The 26514-nt window shown below is 60.2% G+C and overlaps 2 protein-coding genes across 6 annotated transcripts in view; both read right to left on the reverse strand.

Moving 5' to 3' along the window:
• NADK (NAD kinase) overlaps positions 1 to 12407 on the reverse strand; it is a 26142-nt gene extending 13735 nt beyond the window's left edge. For 2 of the 3 annotated variants that reach the window (XM_045570518.1, XM_045570519.1), the window contains exons 1-6: positions 4073 to 4294; positions 2654 to 2737; positions 1303 to 1432; positions 815 to 923; positions 582 to 667; positions 129 to 231 (exon numbers count right to left, since the gene is read on the reverse strand). In XM_045570518.1, coding sequence (XP_045426474.1) covers positions 129 to 231; positions 582 to 667; positions 815 to 923; positions 1303 to 1432; positions 2654 to 2737; positions 4073 to 4257 — 697 coding nt within the window. In that variant the 5' untranslated portion in view covers positions 4258 to 4294. Of the gene's footprint in view, positions 1 to 128; positions 232 to 581; positions 668 to 814; positions 924 to 1302; positions 1433 to 2653; positions 2738 to 4072; positions 4295 to 12222 lie in introns of those variants that run through there. The other variant, XM_036461007.2, reaches the window with a different exon arrangement.
• Positions 12408 to 17213: 4806 nt separating this feature from the next.
• Positions 17214 to 26514, reverse strand: part of GNB1 (G protein subunit beta 1) — a 49531-nt gene continuing 40230 nt past the window's right edge. For 2 of the 3 annotated variants that reach the window (XM_036461009.2, XM_045570528.1), the window contains exons 7-12: positions 25691 to 25853; positions 23167 to 23233; positions 22130 to 22331; positions 21052 to 21268; positions 20359 to 20474; positions 17214 to 18852 (exon numbers count right to left, since the gene is read on the reverse strand). In XM_036461009.2, coding sequence (XP_036316902.1) covers positions 20368 to 20474; positions 21052 to 21268; positions 22130 to 22331; positions 23167 to 23233; positions 25691 to 25853 — 756 coding nt within the window. In that variant the 3' untranslated portion in view covers positions 17214 to 18852; positions 20359 to 20367. The remainder of the gene's footprint in view (positions 18853 to 20358; positions 20475 to 21051; positions 21269 to 22129; positions 22332 to 23166; positions 23234 to 25690; positions 25854 to 26514) is intronic. The other variant, XM_045570529.1, reaches the window with a different exon arrangement.

Consider the following 26514-nt stretch of genomic DNA (forward strand, 5'->3'; position numbering starts at 1 on the left):
TCAGGGAGCGGGGAGGGGTCTCTGACTTGAAATACTACGGTTCCCTGACACCTTTAAAATCCCAAAACCAAGGGAGAAGGCGAGGCCGGGCTCAGACTGCTTGTGGGTTCCAGAACATTCCGACTCACCCTGTATCACCTGAGTCACTTGGGTCTGAAAGTTCTCGAAGTTGAAGGGCGTCAGGAAGCCCAGTGAGCCGAGGTGGAATGCCATGACGGGGGGCACGCTGCCCTGAAGGCGAAGAAGTGGTCACCCAGCTGACCCTCCACCCAAGTCCCCGTGTCAGCGGGCCACACGCTCCCCAGGGCCAGGGCCTACAGGGGCCGACCTGGGTGAAGAGGCCCCTGAGGTGAGCAGGGCCAGGAGGAGGGCCCTCTCCATGCTCCAGGCCTGACCTTCTGACCCCTGGTGGGCATGCAGGGTGGACCTCCCCTCTGGGATCACCCCGGGATCTGAACCCCCGGCCCTGGAGGTCACCCCCCCACGGCCCTCCCCCAGTTCAAGGCACCACAGAGCAGGCACTGGCCTGCCCGCAGCTCCTGGCCGCCCGGGCGGGAGGCGGAGCGGCGGCAGCGGCTCACCTGGAAGAGCGAGGAGGCGTAGAGCAGCGTGCCGTCGCCGCCCAGGCAGATGATGAAGTCGATCTGGTTGGAGATGTCGTCGTAGTCTGGAAGGCAGGAGAGCTGTCAGCCGGAGGCGGGAGGCCAGCTCCCCGGCACTGCGCAGGCGTGAGGGCGGAGGGCCGGCTCCCGGGCACTGTGCAGGCGTGAGGGCGGAGGGCCGGCTCCCGGGCACTGTGCAGGCGGGTGCTCACCTTCCCGGAAGGTGCAGAACTTCCTCTTCACGGGCCCGAAGCTGTCGTCCCCCGAGATGGCAGGGTCTTCCAGAACCTTCTTCTCCACGTACACGATCATGTTGTTCTCCTGGGGACAGCGGGTGCGTCAGCCCAGAGGCCTGGCGGCCGGCGGAGACCAATTCCCCTGCGGCTGCGAATCCCCTCCCTGCCCAGGCCGCGGTGCAGCAGCTCCTGCCTCCGCCCTGGACGCTGTGCCCGCCGCCGCCGAGGGGGCCTGGGGCGGCGGGGGCCGCGGGCAGGGAGGGCTGTGGGCAGCGGGCAGCGGGGCCTACGGGCGGCAGGGGCTGCGGGAGCTGCGGGCGGGTGGCGGGGGCTGCGGGCGGGGGAGGGCTGTGGGCGGCGGGCAGCGGGGCCTATGGGCTGTGGGCGGCGGGGCCTATGGGCGGCAGGGGCTGCGGGGGCTGCGGGCGGGCGGCAGGCGGCAAGGGCTGGGGCCGAGGGCTCACCTCCATCAGGTACGCGCAAAGCTCCTTGAAGGGCTGCAGCAGGCTGGCGTCCCGGACCTTCTTGATGACAAGGACGCTCTTGGGGGACTTGTTCCACGTCAGCCGCTGCCGGGCGGGGTCCTGGATGTGCCTGCGGGAGGAGCTCTCGCTGGGGCCATGCCACAGGCGCCCGCAGCCCCGAGGGGCCGGCCTCCCTCGGCCCGCCCACCCCGAAGGCAGGCGCTGGCTGGGAAGCTGTCTCCCCGGCACCTGCTGCCTGAAGCGCCCGCTGTGCACCTGGCTGGTCCTGACCTCCCCGGGGGGACCTGACCTCTCAGTCCCGCCGCACGGCAGCTCCTGGAGCCACCGTCCTGGCAGCGCTGCTCCAGGACAGACAGCGGTGCCCTTTGTGGGAGGCCCTCACCCTCGCCCTCCCTCCATGGCCAGGAGGACGCCAGGCCTCCCACAGACACACCCCCCCCCCCCAGAGGCCATGCAGAGCCGCCGGGCCCAGGCTTCCTGCCGACTGGTTCACGGGGTGCAGCCCACGGCACACCTCCGGTGAGCAACTCAGATGGCCCTCAACCTTTACAGCAAAACCCGACTGAAAGCCAGTCACAGGACCTGGGGCCAGTGACACTCCGTGATAATCGCGGTGCACACACGACTACACGCCTGTGCGACAGGACGCACAGCACCCAGGAACCCGCTGTCACTGGACCTGGTGGTGGTGAGTGTCGGGCCGGCTCTCTGCTGACCCCTGACCCCTGACCCCTGTGAGGGGTCGGTGGTGAGGGGATTTGCGTGGGGGGAAGGGGGACAGGTGGGAAATCTATGTACCTCTCTCTCCATTTTGCTGTAAACCTAAAGCTGCTCTAATAGTTTTTTTTAATGTTTTATTGATTTCTGAGAAACAGCTGGCTGCCTCCTGCACGCCCTGCTGGGCCGAGTCTGGACCGGAACGTGCCTGACGGGACCACAGGCCACTCCGAGCACAGGATGGCGCTCACCGGCTGCCGCTTTAACCCGCCTCCTGGGCCACATGCCTCCTGGGCCAGCGGCCATGCAGGCGCCAGGCCCTCAGCTGCCCCAGAGCGAGGAACAGCACTGCGATGCGAGCGTGACCTCCTCAAACAGGTCAACTCACGTTTTCGAAAAAGCCAACGCCTTGCACTTTAGGATCCAATAAAGGAGAAACATTTGCCCCACCACATGTGTGAGTGTGAAACACGGCCTTCTCTTCCTGAACTTTAATTAAAGATAAAATCAAATCCAAGGGAAAGCTGGGCGTACATGCCCATTCGCCTCACGTTCTCAAAGGTCCTGGAGCCCCACACACAGAGCGCCCCCGGACCCGCAGGCCCGCACTCACATGATGGTCTGGGGGTTCTGCAGCACACAGGCCTTTGGTCCGAAGGTGGTCACGGGGCACGGCCCGTGCAGGGAGCGGGTCCTCCTGTGGAGAGAGCAGAGCGGTGCAGCCTCGGGAACGTTCCGCCCAATGACGGCTCTGTCCCTGGGCCCCGGCGCTCACCGGAGAGCACACGCTGTCCAGGCAGCACGGCCTCTGGAGACCCCGGGCACACCTGGCCCAGCCTCAGAACCAGGACACACCCGGAGCAGGCCCTGACCTCGGGCCGCCTGGAACCTGAGCTGTGCAGGTGCCTGTGGGACCAGCCCTCCCCTGCGCCTGGGGCGAGGCTGCAGGAAACCATCCCTGGGAACTGAGAGCCACGTGCCAACGGGCACCCCCTCGAGCCATCCTGTCAACAAGGACGACGCTCCTGAGCGCCCCACTTCCCTGAGCTGAGAGGTGACAGGCACAGGCCCTGACGAGCACGGGGCCAGCACGTCCGGGGTGCTCGGTGCCCGCCCCACCAGGACACCTCGCGTAGCCAGGCAGGGGGGATCCCCCACACCAGCCGCCAAGGACCCCGCAGGCCCTTCCACAGGAAGCCACAGGGAGCCAGCCACGTGCTCTCGTCGCTGACTGCCGAGCTCAGGGCTCCATGGCCGCCTCCCCGCACAGAACAGGCTCCTCCTGGGCAGCCGCCCCTGCGGGCCTCGGGGACAGAGCCTGGAAACGGGTCTGCAGTGGATTGTGAGTCGGTGTTTAGCTGGGACGAGCCTTCTCACTCCCTGGCTGACACCCACAGGCAGACACGCCCCGGCCGCTGCCAGGCTCCGTCCTCTGCACAGAAAGGGTGCCTGACGCACGCCCAGAGCCAAGCCCAGAGCCGGCTGCGGGAGCCACGCTGCGGGAGCCACGCTGGCCTCGGGGCCTGGGTGCGGAGGGTCAACAAAACCAGAGGAAGGCACCTGAAAGAAGCTGCCTGGCCGAGGCTCCGCTGTCCTCCCAACACGGCGAGAACTTTCTACCCAGAAAACCCTGCAGCACCTGACACCCCGCGCAGCCAGGGAAGGCGTGCGCTCCTCCACCTCACCTGGCGCTCCTCCCAGGATGCCCCTGGCCTGCAGGCGCCCCCTGCTCCAGAGGCACAGTCACTCTGGCAGCTTCCCCGGGGCCGGGTGTTTACTGTCCCAGGTGTCCTCACCTCGCCCTGCCCGCTGGTCGCACCCGCTCTGCACGCGGTTGCTCAAGGTCTTGTGCAAGAGCCGCGCGGCTGGCCTCGGGGAGGGGAGTGGGGACACTCGTCCAGCTGACCTGTGGGCTGTGGCCCCGCCAGCCCAGGCGGGAGCGGGGCCTGGGCCACACACCTCCGTGGGCACAGGCGTGGGCACTCAGCGTGGGCACTGCTGAGGACGGCGCTGTGCGCCGAGGGCCCCGTACCTGAACTCCTTGGTGCTCGCCAGGGCGGGCGCGGCCGACAGGCTGCGGGACTTGGCGCGGCCCCGGATGGGGATGGGGTGGCCCAGCGCCGGGTCCTCGTCCCCGTGGCAGGCGGCACAGCGGTAGGAGGCCGTGTCCGCACTCAGCCCCCGGCGCGCGCTGACCTTCTCCGGCTCCATCTCCATGGTCGATGAACCAGGGCTTCGGTCAGAACGCGGATCCCTGATTTAACAGAACAAAGCGCGTGAGGACTCCGCAGGCCCGTTCAGCGAGCCCGGGGGTCCAAAGGCAGGAAGAGAGCCCACGCGCGCCCAGCGGGCACGGCGGCCGGAGAAGCGGCGCGAGGTAAACGCCTCCGGTCCAGAAAAGCTGAGCGAACGCACTGAGCGGCGGTGGCTAGACGCTCCGTCCCAGGACGGCCCGGGCGGACGGACGGACGGACGGACGGACGTGTGACCACAGCCTCTTCTAACCACCGGGCACAGCTCGGCGTGGACACGGCGCCCACCGCCCGCAAACAGCCGTGCGCCCCGGGCGGGGGGGGAGGGGAGGCTGAGCTCACACCACTCAGGGCGGGAGCCAAGGGAGCCTGATAAGGCAGAGAGTGATTTTCTGAGAAAATTCCCGACTGATGAGAGAGGGCGGGAGGGGAGGAGCAAACACTGACCTCCCTGGAGGGGGAGGGGGGCCGGGTGGTGGCCCTGAAGGTGTCCTCCCGGACGTGGACGTCAGGAGGAGCAGAGGACAGGCCGGCGGAGGACGACCCAGGCCGGGCGGCCCGGCCTCCACAGGAGCAGGCGGCCAGGCCAGGACACGCCGTTCCTCCCCCAGGAGGCAGCGCTGGCACCGAGGGGCGTGGTGGGCGGGGGAATGGAGGGTTCTGGGCAAGCCTGGGCCTCCAGGGGAGGTCAAAGGTGACGGGGTCCCTGAAGGCACCTCGCCTCAGGCACTGCAAGGGGACCTTGTGGGGACTTCTGCGACACGGACTGGCTGCCCGCGGTGTGGAGCCGTCACGATGCTCCGTCACTCACACCCCAGCAGAAAGGCTGCCAAGTCCATGCAGAGGAGACAGGCCAGAGGGAAGGACAGCCACGCTCAGGACTGGAGGGACACTTACCTCCGTCCCCCCCACTCCCTGGCCCTCCCAAACCCACAGCAAACCAGCCGCTTTCTGAGAAAGGACGCTGGGCCTGAGCCGCGTGTGGTGCCGACAGGAGACGGACAGGCCAGGGACAGAGGACGCCTCCCGAGGCGGCCGCACAGGAAGGCTCGGGGCCGTGGCTTTGGCGAAGGTTTTTAAACAGAACACGCCAAGCCCCAGCGCTACAAGAACCGACCTCATCACAATGGAAGCCACTACCCTTCCCAGGACGGTTAACAAAGTGAACGTCACGTGGTGGCGACAGAAAACATCTGCTAAGCACACACGTGACAAGGACTGTACCCGAACACGGACAGACCAACTCTGTCAACAGGCCGATGAGAACGCGGCAGCCTGGCTGAAGTTTCTTAAAACGTCTCACCCCTGCCAGGCTACAGCCGCCCCGGTGAGCCCGCGCGACACAGACTGCGCACCCTGGCACCCACACCGCCTGCTCCGGCCTTCGCCCGGCGCCGCCTCCCCCCGTCCCTGCTCCACACCGTGCACGGCCGGCCGGAGGCTGCCCTGCCACGGGGTCTGCCTCGCTCCCGGCCGACAACCGAAGCTACTGACCTGGTTCTGCTCAGGCTCTCGGGCCCAAAGGGTCCCCCTGAGCCCACGTGCTGCTGCCGGGGGCTGGCGCTCAGGGGACGGCTGGCTCAGCCTGTGGTGAGCGCTCCGCCAGGCCTGGGTGCCGCCCAGGGTGCGGTGGGCAGACACAGGACTGAACCCGGGCAGCTCCCCTGAGGAGCCAAAAGGCCCCCCCTAGTCCCACGTGCTGCTGCCTCGAAGAGCCAGTCGACAGCCCGCATGCTCCAACAGGAAATGACAGAGCAGGGACAGTGATGTGGGAGCCCCAGGGAAGGTAATAGCCCAGGAGAAGCACCCGGGGCAGAAACGGGACACGGCAGGCGTGCAAACGCCACGGCAGACCGCTCCCCTGCTGCCCTCCGTCCCCTCCCAGCGAAGCAGAACTAGGAGCAGGGACGGCACCAGGCCCCGCCAGGTCGGCTAGGTCGCACAGCTGGCATCGGGGCCAACAGCCCAGGCCCTGCTCACCACAGCAGACACAGAGGGAGGCCAACAGAGGCCCACGCCTGAGCCGGCCAAGGGCTCCGGGAGGCCACGACCCGCAGACTCAGCTCACGGCCCCTGGGAACAATGCCTGCCTGTTCCCCCCACCACCCCCACCCCCACCAGACCCTGCGGAGCACAGGCAGGGCCCCCGCTGCTGGGAGCTGAACCCGGGAGGGCAGCCTGAGCCCCGAGGAGAGGGAAGCTGGTCAATGACAACGGACACGCTGGGCCTGTGGCCACCGAGCCGCTGCCCGAGCCGGCGGAGGCCGTAACCCTAGAGCCAGGAAGGAATGGAAACACCGCGGGGAGGGAGAGACCGAGGAGGAAAGGCGAGGGGATGGCCACGCCGCTGAGATCTTCACCGCGATGGTAACCACCTGCAATCACAGGGTTTCCGGGCATGTGGTTTATGTCATGGGCAACGGTCACAGGTAACTCACTCGAGGTAATTATCACTTAAATGGACGAGGGAGCTGGAGTCTGTACCCCGTGCTCAGAGCTGAAGTCACGCACACGCAGCAGTGCACAGAGTGCGAGGGCAGGCTCCTGCGGGCAAAGGACACCACCCACCGCCTGCCCAACAGGCAACGCAGGGTCTCCCAGCTGCACTCCCTGCCCCCGCAGCCCACAGCCGGGCCGGGCCGAGAGCCCGGACACAAGCCCTAGAGCCACGCCCGCAGGTGGCGCTGCCTCCGCTTCTGCTTGCGCTTCAGGAACTAGGACTCACACCAGCCCTCAGGTCACGCTCCATGCTGCCCAGAGCAGCCTCACTCTGCAGCGATACATGTTCAAAAAGAGTAACCCACCGCCACCGGTTTGTTCTGGGAATGCAAGGCTGGCTCAATCCATGCAATGCAACACATTAGCAAGGCAAGAAGGAAAAATCACCTGATGACATCAACTGATGCACAAAACTCAGTACCCATTTATGACAAAAATTCTGTGATGAGGAATGGGGAGGAGCTTGATGCACACCATCTACGGCAGTGTTTCCCAACCTTCTCTCATGATGAGAATCACCTGGTGGAGTTGTTAAAACACAGATTCCCGGATCCCAACTAAGAAGTGCTAAACTAGAATTTTTGGGAACATATAGGTAAAATTGCATACCTAACTTAGTACTCTGTATATAAAATCTGTCTTAGAGCACTAGTTTAAGTATACAATTTTACCTATATGTTCCCAAAAATTCTAGTTTAGCACTTCTTAGTTGGGATCCGGGAATCTGTGTTTTAACAACTCCACCAGGTGATTCTCATCATGAGAGAAGGTTGGGGAAACACTGATCTACGGAACCGACAGCTGACACCTAACTTAGCGGTGAATAAGGGAATGTCTCCAAACGGCGTCTGCTCCCACCCCTCTGTCCGACAGAGTGCCACGCCAAAGTCCTGGCTGGCACAACAGGCAAAGCAGGCAGAGGAGGAAGTAAAAGGCGTCACTGACCATCACTTTAAAAATAGGGAGATGTGCCCGGCTGGCGTGGCTCAGAGGCTGAGCATCAACCTATGAACCAGGAGGTCATGGTTCAATTCCCACCCAGGGCACCTGCCTAGGTTTCAGACACAAGCGCCAGTGTGGGCGTGCAGGAGGCAGCCAATCGATTCTCTCTCGTCACTGATGTTTCTCTTTCTCTCTGAAATCAGTAATAAAAATACGTTTAAAAAACAATGAGGCGCAAACATAACCAACCCGCAGAGAGCCCTGGCCGGTCGCTCGGCGGGGCACAGTGCCACCCGGCACACCAAGGCTGCGGGTTCAATCTCTGGTCAGGGCACACACAAGAAGCAACAAAAGAAAGCAGAAATAAGCACGACGACAAATGGCTCTCCCTCCTTCCTGCCTCTCTAAAATAAATAATTAAAAATAAACACCACGAGGAGGCTTGTATGCTGAGAACAATGAAACCCGAACGAGAGAAACCGCAGATGCTCCTGGGCCGGGCGGGAAGGCGCCCCCCCGAGGGTCCGGTCCATTCTATGAAGTCCAGACGAGACTCCGTGGACACGGAGGAGCTGCTTCCGGGAGAGCCGGGAGGACGGAGCAGGAGGCTCGCGCTCCGGTCACTCTCCGGGCCGGGCCGCGGTCGGGGCTTGTGCTGGGCTGCGGGCTGGGTCCCCGGCTCGATCCCAGCTCCCGGCGTGCAGGAGGGGCTGACAGATGTTTCGCTCTCACATAGATGTTTCTCTCCCCCCCAACTTTTCCCTCCCTCCTCTCTCTCAAACCCATCTGAAAACACACAGAAGACTTACTCTCTAAGCCAGGGAACAGGCCAGGCCAGGCGTGTGGGAAGGCAGACGGTCCGCGGAGAGCAGAGCCCAGCGGCAGGCCAGCGCCGTGCCAGCGGCCGTCCGCCCCGACTCCCAGAACCCACCTCTGCCCGGGGGTCCGTCAGTCCCGCCGGGTGCCCGCAGCAACTGGAAACTGCAAGAAAGCGGGACGTCTCTGACTCAGGGCGAGAGAACTGTTTACTCGTGATATAAAAAGCACAGCCCATAAAAGGCAAGAAAGCAGATAAACTGGATTTCACTCCAACAGAAATGTGTTCGGTGGAAGACCCGTTCAAGGACTGAAAACAAGCTCGACGGGGAGACAGCCACCAGACAGCCGCGTGGACCGGGCTCCGGGCACGAATAACTCGCAGACACAACGTGAGCTCCACGCCGAGGAGGCGGCAGGCAGGGGGGGAGCACACCCAGGGGCTGTCCAGGCGAGTGAGCCCACGACAGGCCTTGCTGCCACGAGGAGTCAAGACCACCCAGGAGGGGACCACGCACCCACCAGAACCGCCAAAGCAGGGGATGCCAGAGAGGGCGCGAGCCGTCCTGAGCAGGGGAGGGGCCGGTGGGCCGGAGCGAGCAGGCCTCTGGAAGACGGTCTGGCAGTTTCTCATAAAAACTAACGGACAGCTGAAACCGGTGTGGCTCAATGGTTAGAGCGTCGGCTTGGGGACTGAAGGGACCCGGGTTCGATTCCGGTCAAGGGCCTGTACCTTGGTTGCGGGCATATCCCCAGTAGGTGGTGTGCAGGAGGCAGCTGATCGATGTCTCTCTCTCATCGATGTTCTCTATCCCTCTCCCTTCCTCTCTGTAAAAAAAACAATAAAATATATTAAAAACAAACAAACAAAACCCTAACTGACAGTCCAGCTCGGCAGCCACTGGGCATCCATCGCAGAGAAAATTGTCCACAGACAAAGCCCACACGCCCGGTATAGCCGGCCAGGGGACTGGTGGGCAAAGGTTTGGGTTTAACTCCCGACAGGGTGGGCACACCGAGGTCTGCTGAGATGGACCAAGAGGGAGGCAGCACGCGAGGGCCAAGCCAGCCTCCAGGGCCGCTGTCTGAAGGACCCGCTGCCCCGCGATCACTGAAGGGGGGTGGTGCGGAGCCAGGGAGGGGCCGGCTGGGCTGGGAAGGGCGGACAGGGTGCGGTGAGCAGTCACACCCTGTACACGCAGCCACACGGGGTAAAACTGGTGGCCACTGCCAGGGCGGGGCCGTGTAGGCAGCCTTCCCATGTCCACTTCCTGGCGCTCCCATGACTGTGCCAACCGTGTGGGAGGTCGCCCTGGGCGCGGGCTAGGAACACATGCTTCTCTCCGTCCCATCTCCACCGCTTCCCGGGAGTTGTATCTCCAAACAGCTGATAAAACAATGGGGAGCCAAGCCCACAACACGCTGATGTACTTACAAACTGTCTATTTTATCACGCACACGAGGCCCCAGGCAAGGAGCTGGTGCGAGGCTCGGCCCTCGCAGCCCCGGCCGGCTTTGTCCGGATGGTCGTTCCGCGGTCCAGCGGTTTGGTCAATTTGCATATTACCCTTTTATTATTATAGATTATCTAGAAGCTGTTACAGTTACTTGCAAAGACTAATTTGATGGCCAGGCAATAAACTATTTTGTAAAATGATCATACTGAATTTTTTTCTCAGGAGGCACATTTAACTCGTCTGTTTGGGGTGTTAACTGTTCTGAAAAGGTGAAATCCTAACTGCCCAAGTTCAGACAGCAGGAACCTAATTTTAACAAACAATTCCTGAGTGGGGGGGGGGGGGGGGGAGTTGATTAGAAAGCTGTACTGGAGCACAGTAACAGAGGATTCAGAGGTAAAGTGGTGAGGAGACACACACACACACACACACACACACACAAACACACACAAACAACCTAAATCTGATTCCAGGGTGAGTTTCCCACATGTGTCTGTTGCCTGGCTCAGTGGTTGAGCTTTGACCTACGAACCAGGAGGTCACAGTTCGGTTTCCAGTCAGGGCACAGGCCCAGGCTGTGGGCTCGATCCCCAGTGTGGACCTGATGATTCTCCCTCATCACTGATGTCCCGTCCCGCACGCGCGTGTGTGTGTGTGTGTGTGTGTGTGTGTGTCCCCGCTTCCTCTCCGAAATCAATTAAAACAACAAAAAACACACTTGTTGAAACTGAATAAACAAGGAAACTTTATCTGGTCACAGAAACGGGAAGCTGTTCAGCCTCACTAGTTGGTACTGAGTTGGGGGGTGTCTTTCTTCTCCCCCCAATAACTAACAATGAGTAATGCCCAATGCCAGCAAGCATGTGGTGAGGCCGGCACCAAGACCTTTTAGGAAGTTCTACTGATGCAAGAGCCGGCCTTCACCCACACCTCCCTGCATCAGGGACCTGAAGGAGGCACCCTCCCAGGCAGCCCCGCCCACGTGGTCCCTCTGCAGGGAGCGGTGACCCAGGCAACCTTCCCCCGTCGTCTCCGATACTGCCATCACCCCTCCTGGTGCATGGAGCCCAGAGAATGGCAAGGAGGGGAGTCGGTGCCCATGGGCAGCCACCACCACAGGTACCAGCTGCCTGCACTGGCCCAGCACCCAGGACCCAAGACCCTCAGGGTGCCAGCAGGGCAGGTGGCCGGCCTCCAGGTCCCTCTGGCTGCAGAGAAGCGGTGATTTCAGGTAATAAGGGCACAGGCCACCGGGGGGTGTGGCTCAGTGGTTGAGTGATGACCTATGAACCCAAGGTCAGGGCCGGGTTGGATCCTCATGGGGGGCGTGCAGGAGGCGGCCAATCAATGATTCCCTCCATCACTGACGTTTCTGTGCCTCTCTCCCGCCCCCCTCCTCTCTGAAATCATTAAAAATGTTTAACAAACAACAACACAAGCCATCAACCCCCATCAACACCCGCCCGCCTCTGCACTCTGCAGGTTACACCCCCTTTTCCCAGACGCTGGGCTCCGCAGAGCCGCCTCTTTCCTGCGTAACGAGGGCACCGCCCCCCCCACGTCCACCCCCAGGACCCCCGGGACGCTGCGTGGCCGGCCGGGGGCCCTGTGGCCGGGGGGTCGGGGGGTCGGGGGGTGGGGGGGTGGGGGGTGGGGCCGGGCCGTCGCCTGCCAATCGCACGCGGTTTCGTGCTGGTAACACAAACCCAGGGGAAGTTCCAAGAACAAGAGCCAGAGCCGCGGCGAGGGCCCGCTCCCAGCGCAGCCACCGGGAGCGCCGGCTCGGACTCCGGCCCCGGCGGCGGCGGCGGGGGCACAGGTGACCGCGGGGCGGGGGGCGGGGGCAGAGGTCAGCCCGGCGGGAGCGGAGCCCGGGAAGCGGCCTGAAGGGCGGCGCGCTCCCCAGCCCCTCCCCGAGGGCGCGGCGCGGAGGCGCGGCCGCCCGGCGCCGGGACCGGTTATTCCGGAGGAGCCGGGCGGAGCGGGCCCTCCCGCAGGGCCCGGGGCGGCGCCCGGGGCGAACGCCTCAGGGACTGCCCGCTGCCCCTCGGCGTCCCGCCCGGCAGTGCCCGTGGGCCGTGGGCCGAGGCCCGGGGCCGGGAGACCCCGCGTTGGCGTTCCCGGACCCACGGGCGGCGGCGGCGCCTCCGGCGTCCACACCCCCGGCCCTGCGGCCCCAGGCGGCGCGGGCGGGGCCCGGGGCGGCGCGCACTCACCGTTCGCGGCCGCGGGCGCCTGCGGGGCCGTCCCCTCGCCCGGCTCCGTCCGCGGACTCCGCTGCCCCGCAGCGGCTCGTCGGCGCTACCCGGTCCCCGGCGCCGCGGCCGCATCGCACCCCATGGCTCCGGGGACCGCGGCGCCGGCCCAACAAGCAGCACTGCCTCCGCGCAGCCAGTGCGCACGCGTGCCGGGCCCGCGCATGCGCCGCGCTTTACCCAGCGCGCCCACTGGCCCCGCCCCCACCGCGCCCACTGGCCCCGCCCTCCCGCTCATTGGCCCCGCCCCTCGGGGCCCCGCCCCGCCCCCTCGCAGGTGGGGCGCTGTCCTTGGACACCAGCCCCGCAGGTGGCCGCACGCTGACCCTCCGCAGAGTGACACTGGAGGGTAAAAAGCCGGGACAGCCCTGACGGGTTTGGCTCGGTGGATAGAGCGACAGCCTGCGGACCGAAGGGTCCCAGGTTCGATTCCCCTCAAGGGCATGTACCTGGGTTGCGAGCACATCCCCAGTAGGGGGTGTGCAGGAGGCAGCTGGTCTATGTTTCTCTCTCATCGATGTTTCTAGCTCTCTATCCTTCTCCCTTCCTCTCTGTAAAAAAATCAACAAAATATATATTAATAATTAAAAAAAAAAAAAGCTGGGACAATTCCTTGGCAAGTAGAATGGGGAGACTGAGGCAGAGAGCTGGACAAACTGTGCAATTTACGGGCAGATGCAGGTCACCTCTCGAGAGGTAACATCTAGGTCTCGGTTGTATATCAGCTCTAGGCCCAGAAGAGCAGCAAAGCCAGGTGGGCACAGGACCCGCTGCCGTGACTGATGCCCTGCCCTGCCCTGTCACCAACCCGTTAGCAAAGACGTGACCCTGAACGGTGCCCCTGGAAACTGATGAATATCCTGCAGAGCCCCTCCCCTGAGACCTTCCCAAGACTCCCACCTGCAAGAGAAATAAACACCCTCAGGCATGCACTCTGCCTCCGGCGGGCACACCCACACCCCCACTCCTTCCTCCCGCAGGTATGCACCTTCTAAGGGTCCCCAGGAAACATGCACCCCGGGGAGTAATGGGCAGTGGCAGCTCTTCCTGGACTAACCCCCTTGAGCTGTCGCCGCGGCCCTCTGTCCTCTGACTTCCCAGTGAGCTGAGCAGAAGCCTACGCCTCCTATTGCTGCTTCTTCGAAGTCCTTCCTTGTTTCCCTGTCCCCAACTTTAATAAACACACTCACAATCCCTCCCCAACTTTAAAAACACTCACAATCCCCTTGACTCTGCTGTGAAATCTTTCCCGCACAAAGTCAAGAACCCACACATAAAAAAAAATAAAAAATAAATAAAATAAATAAAAATAAAAAAGAACCCACACGCTACCAGCCAGCTCTTGGCACACCCACTCCGAGCCAGGCCACCGTCTGGTGACAGGAGGATGATCCCTGGTCCCCACTCACACTTAAGGGTGCCGCCCACCCCTTGACCCCAGCCCACCTCACTTCCCTCCACCGAAACCCAGGCAGGCTGACCGCAGGTCCCCATGGGTGGTGACACTTCTGACTGAGGATTCCATGATGACCAGCTGGGACTTTTCTTAGAAAGAACATGTTTGGGCAGCCAGAGCTCAGGGTAAAGACCTGTGACAGCACTGCGTCCGGAGGCTGCCAGCGCAGGCGAGGGAGCCAGGCCACAGGGCCCATCGCGTAGCCTCTGGTGGAGCTGCTGCCCCCGGGCTCTCCCACGGCTTCCTGAATTGAAAGTTAGCACCTGATGCATCAGGGATCCTGTCCCCACAATGTGCCAGGGACACGTCAGGGATACACTGCTGCAGGGTTCCCGCAGGAGGCGAACGGTATTCTGTGACCTGCCTGGCTCCCCAAGTGCCAGCCATCACTCCTCTACGCGAAGGACTCCCAACAGGGAGCACCCTGACCCCCTGCAGCCACCTGGACCCAGGTTTCCCCAGCCCCCCTACCAGCTGCTGTCCGTCTTCTCCGGCTGGGACTCCTGGCCCCACGTCCACGGAACACCGCTGGTCACAGGAAAGGACATGCTTCACGGCTGTCCTGGGGCCACTGGGCAGTGGGGTCACCAGGGTGAGTGGAAAGGGGGACAAGAATAGGGGAAACAGGAGGGTATTTCTCAAGTTGTGTAACTTCCCCATCAAGTTGTTTTGAGAACCAACCACTTTGCTTCCCCAAAGTCCCCACCCACCGCCCCCACTGGAGATCCCCATGGTGTTGTGTTTTGGGATAGATACTCGTGAGAAGAATAAGACCAGGGCTGGACCTGGCTCTGGCCCTGCCAGGCGCCAGGCCTGGCCTCCCAGGAACCTTCCGGAACAGGGCAGTTTGCAGAGAAGGCACCATCGCGTGAGTCCAGGCAGCGTCTCTCACCAAGGTGACAAGGCAGTCACCCTTCCGGTGTCCTTCTCTGAAGGGAACTTGTGCAGGTGCAAGCCTGTAACCACGGCAACTCCCCCCACCCCCCACCCCTAGCAGAAATGCTTCCTCATTTCAGATAACAGCTGCCTCTGCCCTGGGTGCCTGACTGGCAATCACGCCATCTCAGGGCCACGCTGGGAGGGGTGCCTCGGGGCGTCTGGAAGATCCTTCGAGGTCACGTCCCTTGGGCGGAATCCAGAGGCTCGGTCAGGCTGTGGTGGGAGGGAGGGGCCGGTGGCAGCACGTGGTGCAGGTGGGGTGGCGTTGGGAGACCAGTTTGGCTGAGCTTTGTGTATTCGGGGTCTCCTCTGAGGGGCTCAGGGGTCCAGAAAAGCAGAGTCTTTCTACTCTCCCTGTTGCCAGAGCTGCAGACGACCTTAACAAAGAACAGTATTTGTTTCTTGGTATTCTTTTTCTTAAACGTGGCTCTATATTGTTTAAGCTTCAGCCCCCCAAAACCTGGACCCACGCTTTAAAAAAAATAAATGTATTTTTATTGATTTCAGAGAGGGAGAGAGATAGTAACATCAATGATGAGAATCACTGATCGGCTGCCTCCTGCACACCCTCTACTGGGGTCAAGCCCGAAACTGCAATCAGGGCATGTGTCCTGCCCAGGAATGGAAACGTGGCCTCCTGGTTCGTAGGTCGAGGCTCAACCACGGAGCCATGCTGGCGGGCCAGGACACACTTTTCATTTCTTTTCTTTTTTAATATATTTTATTGATTTTTTACAGGGAGGAAGGGAGATAGAGAGCTAGAAACATCGACCAGCTGCCTCCTGCACACCCCCCACCGGGATGTGCCCGCAACCAATGTACATGCCCCTGACCAGAATCGAAACTGGGACCTTTCAGTCCGCAGACTCACGCTCTACCACTGAGCCAAACCTGTTTCAGCCTGGACCCACTTTTCTGAGTGTTGAATGACGAGGCACAGCAGGGCAGGTGGTGGTGGTGAGGCAGGAGCTTGCACCACGGGGGTGGGGGTGGGGGTTGGAGCAGGTTGGAGCTGCTGCCCAAAGCTGGACTCGGTGAGGGGGCACCCTGGGTTTTGGGTACAGTCAGGCTCCCAGATGGAGGGAGTGGAAGGGGTGCTCCTCTTGGGGTCCTGCTCCCAGCTCTGGGACGTTGGCCTCGGCTGTACCTGGTGGGATGAATGCCAGGGTGAGCAGAGGCTGCCCGGCACCCAAAGGGGAAGTGGCAGGAGACGGGCTCCCCGAGGAGGGGGGGCCTTGGCTCCTGGGAGGTCCTCATTGATCCCTCCGGCCTCCAGCCAGCAGACCGAGGACGGGTCGGCCTCCTGCCTGGCAGCGCCTCACCCCCCCCGAGGCCTGGCCAGGGGTGTCCACTGGGCCCCTGTGAGGGCTCCTGAGGGCTGGCTGGCTCCAGAGTGTGTGGGAGGGCAGCACATGCCAGGCTCACCATTCAGCAGGAACAAGACTTCCCGGGGCTGCCTCCTCCCCAGGTGCTGGGGGAGGGATGCCCCTGCCCTGAATCAGGAAGAGCAGCATGGGGGGCAGTGAGCACAGCAGGCACGGCACCCCTTTGTCCCCCAACTCCAGGTGGCAACCTGGGTGGGAGTGGGAGTCCCGAAGGCCGAGTGCCTAGCCCGCCTGCTCACTCCCACCCCGGGACTCTGACCTCTTCCAAGTCCTCTAAAGCAGGTGGTTTCCTGGGAATCCGAGGCGGCGAGTGCCTGCCCAGGTCCCACGGTGAGGACCCCAAGGGGCAGGGTTTGGCCTGGGCTCTGGGAAGACTGAGGACACGGAGGGGGAGGGGTGATGGTCAGGGGGACTGGAGACTTTAAGGACGCCATCGGCTCCTCCTCCGTGGGGAGCGCCAGGCCCTGCTAGGTGCTGGGGGGGGGGGGGGTAGATGCGGACCCCAGCACCAACATGGTGGTTACTGTGGCGGCTGGGGTCCCCCTGGCCCCCGGGGGTCAGGGAGCGCCTGGTGCAGCTGAAGGCAGTGCGGGTGTTAATTTGCACAGAACAGACTTTGGGAGCAGCTGGGAGTGCACCCAGCGGGCAGAGGAGTGTGCGTGGGTGACACCCACACCCCAGGTAACTCCAGGGCCTGCTCCCCCACATGGTGCCTCCTCAGACGGGCAATCTCCCCTCTGGAGAACGTGCCGCCCTTTGAGCTTGAGAATGGCCGGTGACCTCTAACCTCACGCAGTGGCCGGGTAGGAGCAGGTGGGCCTGTACCCACCCACAGGCTCTGGGCGGTGTTTGGTATTTGGTCTCCATCAGAGGTGGCGGCCCTGGGGCAGGTGCCGAGGGCTCAGGGCGGAGCGCACGCCCAGCTGCAGTGCAGGAGCCGCCTGGGGATGGAATCTGGGTAGGGACAGGTGGTCGGAGTGGCCAGGGTGTGGTTGGATGGAGGCGGGGGGGGGGGGGGGGGGGGGTGGTGGTGGTGGTGGTGGTGGTGGTGGTGGTGGTGGTGGTGGTGGTGCATGTGGGGACCCACTGCTTTCCTGGATTCTCTGCGATGGGAAAGCACGGCAGAGGCCAGCATAGACCGCCCGCAGGGAAAAGCAGCAGCCACACGGAGGTCCCTCACGCCAAACTGCTTTATTACAGCTTAAATAACAGTACAGTTGAATACAGGGCCTACCTCGCGTCCAGCTTCCTTGCAGTACACGGACTGAAATTAAATACAAAAGGGAGGGCAGGTGCAGGCGGTGTACAGAGGTGTCGCTAGGAGGGCTCCGCTCCCCGCTCGCCCCAGCCCCAGCCCCAGCCCACGCGTCCCCGTGGCCATCTGTGCAGGAGCCGCAGCCAGCCAGCCGGGAAGCTCTGCTGCTGCCTCCGGAGATTGGGGAGGGGCCAGCACACCGCCCCGCACCTGCCGGCGCTGCTGCTGCTGCTGCTGCGGGCACTCGGGCTCGGACGCCTGCCGGGACCGGCTTGGGGACACCGGAAGTCTGTTAGAAAATGACCTGCCTCCGGTACAGAGGCTGGTTCCGTGGGAAACGGGCCATGAGTTTAGAGACGGCCAGGGTCTCCGTCCCCTGCCCCCACCCCACCCCAACCCAACAGCAATCATTTGGAACAGGACTTGGTGGTTTTTAAAGAAATAAAGAAAATAGTGCCTTATCCTGCTACTCAAGCGTGTCTTAGAGCTGCTTACTGTACTGCTTCCGGTGCGTGCAGAGTAGCAACGATAGTGGCGAGAGCCGTCAATGGTTACAACTGGAAAGAGGTTATTTCGTGAAGAAGAGAACACCTATGGACTGAGCGGAGCGCACACCAGCATTCCTACAGCATGCGCGTCTAAGAGCTATCCCCGATGCCGCAAACGATCCGATGGCTCAACATTTAACTTAGAAAGTCTGAGATCATTATTTTCAAAACATTGATTTTTACATTGTTTCATACACAAAGAATTGACTGACTATCCAAGCACAGGACGGGCACCTCTCTTGAACACAGAGGTTATGACAGCGGGGCGGGGCACGGGGTAGTGTTAGGCTATTATTATAAACTCCCCCCAACTTCACAGGAAACCCGGGGTGAGGGAGGAATTGGAGGGAGAGGCAGAGGACGCGGGAGAAAGGTGCCTGATTGGACTCTGCTGGTCACCACGCTCGGGTCTGCTCTCTTTCTGTGCCATGTCTGCGCAACAACCATGTGACACTAGACAAAAGAAATTTTAAAACAGGGACTAAATTTACATCATTAACAACTTCAGAGAGACGCGCTAGACCCTCTCTCTCTGTTTAACTACTAAACACAAAGGTATTTTAAAAGGAAACATGAATGGTTTCAAATCCTGTTACAAACACGACCTGGAATTTGGAGCCGATGACAAGATCCAGTCCTCGACCTGCTCTGCACGAGCGCCACAGACGGACGGGGTCACGGACCTGAGTCCAAACCCACGAGTGGCCAGGTGTGTCTGCCTCACGATACACTGAGCTACTGTGTGTGAACATCCTGACTAGTTTCCTTCTGACTTCATTCCAGACAAAAAGCAAACAAAGACAATGGTCCCGGAGGAGGCACGACTCGTCGAGCTCACAGCAGTTCTTCTCTCGTGGATTGTGCTCTTGGTTCAGCAGGAAGTGAAGGAAAAGATCTTGCCCTTTGGAGTTCGGAGGGGAGGGCGCCCACGTTAGTAGGGAGGATTGGAAATGCTATCACTGCAACGCTTCGGGTGGAATGGTCTTCCAGTCACCGCGCCGCCGGCTGTGGAAGCAGAGGTTAGACGTGAGCGAGAGCTGGAGCGCGCTGCTGAGTGAGTCAGAGGACGGCAAGCACCAGTGTGTGTGGAATCCCAAGAACAAAGCAAACTGACTGACAAAATAAAGAGCGTTTCCTGCCATCTTGGACCCTGCGTAGGCTGCTGGGAACAGGGCTTCCATAAAAAAGCTGTGTCCAAGGCCATTTTGATGGCTATCATCAGGGTCTCCAGAATCAGAGAGCACACAGCTCCCCTTTTTATTAAAAAATATATTTTTATTGGTTTCATTTTTAAAAAATATATTTTTATTGACTTCAGAGAGGAAGGGAGAGGGAGAGAGAGAGAGAAGCATCCATCGGTTGCCTCTTCCATGCCCCACACTGGGGATTGAGCTCACAACCTGGGCCCTGATCGGGAATTGAACTGTGACCTCTTGGTTCATAGGTCAATGCTCAACCACTGAGCAACACTGGCCAGGCTCTTCTTAAAGGTGAGGAATTCTCTCTGGCTTATGCGTACAAAGCAGAGAACAACACAGTGACTCCTGGGGGGCAAAGAGCAAACCAGAGCCGCCTGAGGAACGGGGACTCATGCCCATGGAAGGGGGGCAGTTCTCCCTGAGCCCAGGCAGCCTTTCCGCTGAGGCCGCTGCACACAGAACCTGGGCAATGCTGTGCCCATCGAGGATTTAAGCTTATTGGAAAGTATACTAACAAAATGGAAAAAGGAATAAAAGAAACAGACTCCCCGAGACAGAAAGAACAGATAGCTGTCAGGGAGAGGGGCTGGGGGAAAGGGGAAGGGAAAGTATAGAAGCACTGTTCCCAGCACACAGAGACACAGACAGCAGTGTGGGGGCCATCAGAGGGAGGGGGCTGGGGGAGGAGGGGGGAGAGGGATGAGTGGTGATGGAAGGGGACTCGACCAGGGGGAGGGGGCTGGGGGAGGAGGGGGGGAGGGAGAGGGGATGAGTGGTGATGGAAGGGGACTTGACCTTGGGTGGTGAACACACAGTGCAGTACACAGGGGATGGGTGCACCCTAGAGCTGTGCACCTGGAACCTATACAATGTTAGTACCTGTTGTCGCCATAATAAATACATTAAAAAAAATATCAACAGAGCCCTGGCCAGTTTGGCTCAGTAGACAGGAAAGCCCACGGGCTGAAGAGTCCCGGGTTCAATCCTGGTCAGGGGCATGTACCCCAGGTGCAGGCTTGATCCCTGGTCCTGGTCGGGGCCCCATATGGGGAGGCAATCCATCGATGTGTCTCTCATATGGATGCCCTCCCACCTCTCCTCCCTTCCACTCTAAAAAAAAAAGAAAAAATTATGGAAAAGTATCCTTAGGTGAGGATTAACAACACAGAAGACACTAAAAGAAAGAAAAGTAAAGACAAGCAGGGCCTTTCATTTCAGACCCCTCGCTACTCAGCTTGCGGTCAAGGCTGACCTCCCCACACCCGTCCACCCCCCCAGAGCCCAGAAACCATGAGCCACCACCTCCCCGAGTTACCTGCCGGTGTTAGTTCCAGATCTTGAGGAAGCTGTCCCAGGACCCCGTGGCCACAGCCATGCCGTCGTCAGTCACGCCCAGGCAGCTGACGCGGTTGTCATGCCCGGCCAAGACACCTGAGAGCAAGCAGGGCACAGTCACTGCAGGCCCGCGTCCCCCCAGGCAGCCATGCAATGCCGCTGCGCGGGGGAGCTGAGCGGTTCACCTGGGGCAGGAAGCAGGTCCTCCACAAGCGGAAGCCGAGGTGAGACCCCAAACCACCAGGGGTCACGAGCCCTCTCCCACCCTCCCAAGCCCGGACGGACACAGCCGGCAACTCTAAAATGAGTCCGCTGCCCGAGGCGCACGGAGTCGGGGATTCTCATCACCCGTCCTGGGCGTGAGGATGCACCTGGGCCACACACCAGCCTCTGCTGTGTGCGTTCCACTCTTCGGGCACCCCGTTCCTGCCCACTGGGAATACTGGGCACTGCACAAGTGGGTGGGAAAGCAACTGGTGTGTGCAGGGGCTCCAGGCCTGCCAAGCCGGCTCCTGGCTGCCTGTGCCTGTCCCTGTCCCTCTGCCGGCCACACCATGCGCCTGGCAGGTGCGCTCAGGCCGGCCCAGCACACCGGGGCTTCTCTGAGGAGCCACGTCCATACTGAAAGATGGCCCGAGTGTCCGGGACCCACAGAGGGCCCGCCGTCACCCACCTGCCCGGTCGGCTTTGAGGGCGTCCCAGACGTTGCAGTTGAAGTCGTCGTACCCGGCGAGGAGGAGGCGCCCGCTCTTGGAGAAGGAGACGGAGGTGATCCCGCAGATGATGTTGTCGTGGGAGTAAGTCATGAGCTCCTGATCCGCACGGAGGTCAAACAGCCTGCAGGTGGCATCATCCGAGCCAGTGGCAAACGCATTGCCGTTTGGAAAGAACTGGAAAGAGAAAGCAATCAGGAGTGTGCAAAGGCACAAATCATGAATACTGGAAGTGCCACTGCCCATGGGCAGGCCAACGCAGTGCCCACGTCAGCAAGGGCTGCATGCTGACAGAGCCGGGGCCACAGCACAGGGTCCAGGGAGCACACGGCCAGGACTGAGGGCTGTGCCCGCCTGAGCCACAGGAGTGTCCAGGAAGCTGCAGGGTGGGCAGCACCGAGGCCCTGTTTCTCTCAGTCACCGGCAGTCAGGAGCCCCAGGCAGAAGGCAGGGAAAGGATCCATAACCAGCCGGCACCGGTTTGGCTCAGTGGATAGAGCATCGGCCTGCGGACTGAAAGGTCCCGGGTTCGATTCCGGTCAAGGGCATGTACCTTGGTTGTGGGCACATCCCCAGTAGGGGGTGTGCAAGAGGCAGCTGGTCGATGACTCTCTCTCATCGATGTTTCTAACTCTGATCCCTCTCTCTTCCTCTCTGTGAAAAATCAATAAAATATATTTTAAAAAAAAAGGATCCACAACCACTACACGCCGCACAGCTCCCCTCAAGCCAGGCCTCAGGTCCAGAGGTGGAAAAGGGACACCCCGCCCCCCAGAGGCTGCAGGCTGGGTGAGTTACTGCACCCTGTGCTCCCCCCTTTCTCCCAGGAAGCCCAGGGCTGGGGGCCAGCCAAGCACAGAATTAGCTGGCCCCACTGCTAGATTTTCCACAGGAGTTTTTGGTAAATTGGGTTGTATTTGCAGAAAAAACAGAGGATGTCTAGTCCTAGAAACATTTACAATTGAACGAGAATGCTGTGTGCACAGAACTAATCTAACTGTGACTCTGGCAAAGGACCCTGCCGCGGCCGCCACTCACACAGATAGCGTTGATGTCGGACTCGTGGCCGGTGAACGTTTGCCGGCACATCCCTTCTCGCACGTCCCACAGTTTGGCTGAAGCGTCACACGCCCCAGACACAAACAGTCTGGTGTCGGGGGCGAGAGAAAGGCTCATGACGTCCCCGGTGTGTCCGGTGAAGGTGGTTGTCTGCTGGCCCGTCTCGATGTCCCACAGAGCACTGTAGCAGGAGACACCACAGAGCACCCACGTTCTCAGACCGCCAATGACCAGTGTCCTTCCCACCCAGGACCAAGCACACCTGTGCGCTTTGATTAAGACAGATCAGATGGGGTCTCTCTCACATGCCTCTGGTCAAATGTACATGACGTGGCTGGGAGCCCCGGGTGAACACATCCAGTTTATTTAGGGGCTCCTGTCTGTAAGGAAGATGAGAACTCGGAACATTCAGAAACACAGTGTGCTCCGCGGAAGCTGTGACCCTGCCGTTTGGGGAGGGGACAATGCACCTGCCGCTCCCAGCCTGGCCGCGGGGAAAGGAGCAGGCACTTCCCTCATCCCGGAGCTGCCGTGTCTATGGAGAGGCTGCAGATCGGCAAAGCACACTGAAAGCGGTCCTCTGTCACTGCCTCTGGGGCTGAAGCCTCATGGCCGTTTCACATGACAGACACCCTCACTCATGGCAAGAACCTATTTTCGCACTGGCCAGTGTGGATCAGCAGTTAGAGCATTGGCCCACACACAGAAGGGTTATGGGTTCCATTCCCAGCCAAGGGCACATATCTAAGTTGGAGGTTCAATCCCCAGCCCTCATCAGGCACTTGCAGAGGCAACCAATTAATGTGAGACACATTGATGTCTCTCTCTCTCTCTCTCTCTCTCTCTCTCTCTCTCTCTCTCAGCCCCCTCCCTCCCTCTATTCCACTCCCTCTAGAAATCAATGAAAAAAATATCAAGTGAGCATAAAACAAAACAAAAAGGGACCTTCTGTCCTCCTACCCAGAGCTGGGGTGGCCGAGCCCTGTGAGAAGGGCAGGCGGGGCTCAGGCACTCACCAGGTGGTGTCTCCAGAGCTGGTCACGATCTGATTGTCATCCAGAAAGCGGCAGCAGGACAGGTAACCTGGAAAACAGACCCAGACAATGACCCAAATCGCGTTAATAGAAACCCATGGGCAGAATGGGGAAGACCATGCCTACTGGCCCCACTGCCCATGTGCACACTGCTGGGCGGGCCCACGCAGGGCTAGGGTGGTCAGAAACCCTCGGACGAAGGAGGCTGAGGCACTGTGTCCACAGGGCACTGGAGCTGCCACACATGGGCACATGCTCTCCTCCGGTGCCCATGCCTCCTTCCCCTCTTGTCATGACAGGAGTGAGGACGGATCCCCGCCTGCTCCTCACTGGCTCACTCATCCACTCAATGCACAGGAGACCTGGTGCCTGGAGTGTGCTCCCTGCCCTGGGACACATTCATGAACAGAAGGTCACTTCTTGCCCCCTGGAGCCCTTCCATCGTGGGGAGAGAGGACGGACAGGTGTCAGGGCAGAGCAGGGAGCAGGTCCGTTTGCTACAGATGCAGCTGTAGCAGACGAGTCGGAGTAGAAATGGTTGTGTGGCCTGAGGTGCAAGCTGGCCCTCGGCACAGAGGTTGGAACACATGATACCTGCCGAGACACCCCACATTTTTAAAAATAGGTTTTAGCCCGGCCGGCACGGCTCAGTGGTTGAATGTTGGCTTATGGACGAGGAGGTCACAGTGTGATTCCCAGTCAGAGCACAGGCCTGGGGCACGGGCTCAATCCCTGGTGGAGGACGAGCAGGAGGCAGCTGACTGAGGATGTTTCTCTCCCATCACTGACGTTTCCATCTCTCCCCCTTTCCGAAATCAATCAAAACTTTATATATATATACACACACACACACACACACACACACATACACACACACACACACGCACACGTGTGTGTGCGTGTGTGTGTGTGTGTGTGTATGCATTTTTTTTAAAAACACATTTGTATTGATTTCAAAGAGGAAGGAAGAGAGAGAGAGAGAGAAACATCACTGAAGAAGCGGGATGCGGGAGAGAAGACAGAGCCCGGCCCTGAGGGCTCACTCAGCAGCCCTGCTCCTCGCTGAGGGGCGGAGAGCACGCCACCTTTAGGGAGGAGCAGCGAGCACCAAAGGTCAGCGTTGGAGAACACATGGAAGAGCAGGTGCTCTTGGCACGGTGAGCAATGTGCCATGTGTCCTGGGCTGTTACACATGCAGGTGCAACGCTGACAGGAACGTCACCGAGAGCAGCAAACGGCCTGTGCGGCTGCCAGGGGCATGCATATCCGGGAGCTGACACAAGTCACCCCCGGCAGACCAGCAGAAATCACAGACATACTTTGTAACCCCTGGACGAGTCACGGAGAGGTAACCAAACGGCCCACAGAGCAGGGCAGCCAGGGGGCAGGTAAGTGATGGAGCCGCATCCCCTCCACTAATGTCACGAGAAACAGGACTCAACAGCTTGGAAACGGCTGAGACCTTGAGAACGACATGACACACTGCCTACAGGGGGCGCTATCAACACATGGGCACAGTCAAGTGGGAAGGAGATGGGTGGGGAGCCTCCTGCAGAAGTCAGCGCAGGAGCAGGAAGGCTGGGCTGCCACAGGGAAGCAGACGCCAGGACAAGGCGGAGCGCTGCATCCGGACAAGAGAGTCCGGATCCAGACAAGAGGGTCCGTTCATCAGGAAGAGACCAGACCCGTGCCTGTGCGCTCTGCTAACGGCTCAAAACGGGTGAGGCAACAAGTGCCTGAACTGAAGGGAGACACAGCACATCCCTCGTCAGGTTCTCCCACCCTCTCGGACTGGGCAGTGCGTCTGCTCTCACACATGGAGCAGCCGACTCTGCAGCGGGCGTGTGGCCTCGCAGTGAGTCTCCTTCCAGCCGGTAGAGAGCACTTTACCCCGAGAGGACAGCTGTTCTCCGAACATCGGGCATGGAAGGGCGCAGGACAGGCTCTCTACGGCTGTAAGGAAGGCAACGGGCCACCTGGCTGGCGTCAGAGCAGGACTAGCTGCTCCGTGCGTTACCACCCTGGGTTGCGCCTGAGGCAGGTGAGCCTCGTGGGAAGTCCTTTTCAGGATTGAGAAGCAGCTGCCAAAGTAAAACCCTAGGACGGGGCCCCTCCAAAAACACTCCCCTGTCGCAGCCACTGTCACCAGTAAACGAACACGAAGAGCTGCTCGGCTCCAACACCTCCCAGACTGCGGCTCCGCACTCGAGGAGCCCACTGATGCCAGGGCCAGTGCATGCACACACGTGTGTGCACACACACACAGGCACGTTCAGATCGCAAACCCTGGTGGAAGGTGCTCAGGATGGAAGACAGTGGCCTAAGTAACCCTGAAAAGCAGACGCCATAGGGACTGAGACCCACGTTTTCTTCCTGGGAAAGGCATACAAGGCCTGTCTTTACTTTTATTTCCAGAGTATTCTACCATTAATGCAGTCCCGTGAGATCACTCCTGAGCAGAGCGAGAACGCTGGCCAGCTGTGAGGTCACGGGAGAGAACGCGTACCTGTGTGTCCGGCCAGCTCACGGCTCACACGGACATTCCCCTCGCGAGTTTTCAGGTTGTAAATGGAGCAGATGTTATCCAGGCCTCCGCAGGCCACGTAGTTGCCAGAAGGGGCGTACGCACAGGTCATGACCCACGAGGAACGCAGAGGGATGGCGTGGACCTGGACGACAGAACACAGACGCAAACATGCTTAAGTTCAAAATCTAGCTACTGAAATTACTTTGAAAATAATTTGCAGGTGTGACCAGTCAGATAAAGCAGTAACTTAATTAGAAACCCTGTATTATGTAACAACTCAATCTATCATTTTATTAAAGCTGCAAGGGATGACTAGATAGGCACTCAGTAACAATACAGCCTCCTAATTGAAATTAGGTATCGAAAGGAGAGACTGTTTTTACTATTGTATTTTAAGGCTTACTGGCTAGCAATAATTCACTTAAGTCCTAAAAAAAAAAGAAAAAAAAAAGCCATTAGCTGGTCAAAATGGCTCTCAATTCATGAATAAGCAAAGCTTTCTCCTGAAGTGCGGGACTGGCCCATTGTGGCTGCGCCGCCCTGAGGGCAGCTGCGCCAGGCTGTGCTCACGTGCAGACAGCGCCCCCGAGGCTCAGCTAAGTGGGGCCCTTTCAGCACACCGGACAGTGACAGCACTGTGTCATTCCATGTGACACCACCAGGTTACTCTTTAAAAGAGCCTAATTTACACTTCAAGATATAAAGCCACTCAGATGATCTCTTATAAAAAGTAATAACTAAATGAAAAGCTAGATGTATGCATTTCTAAGTAAGACATGAAATCTCCCAGACTGAGCTAAAAC

Source organism: Pipistrellus kuhlii, unplaced genomic scaffold, assembly GCF_014108245.1.
Source record: "Pipistrellus kuhlii isolate mPipKuh1 unplaced genomic scaffold, mPipKuh1.p scaffold_m20_p_34, whole genome shotgun sequence".
Lineage (NCBI taxonomy): Eukaryota > Metazoa > Chordata > Mammalia > Chiroptera > Vespertilionidae > Pipistrellus > Pipistrellus kuhlii.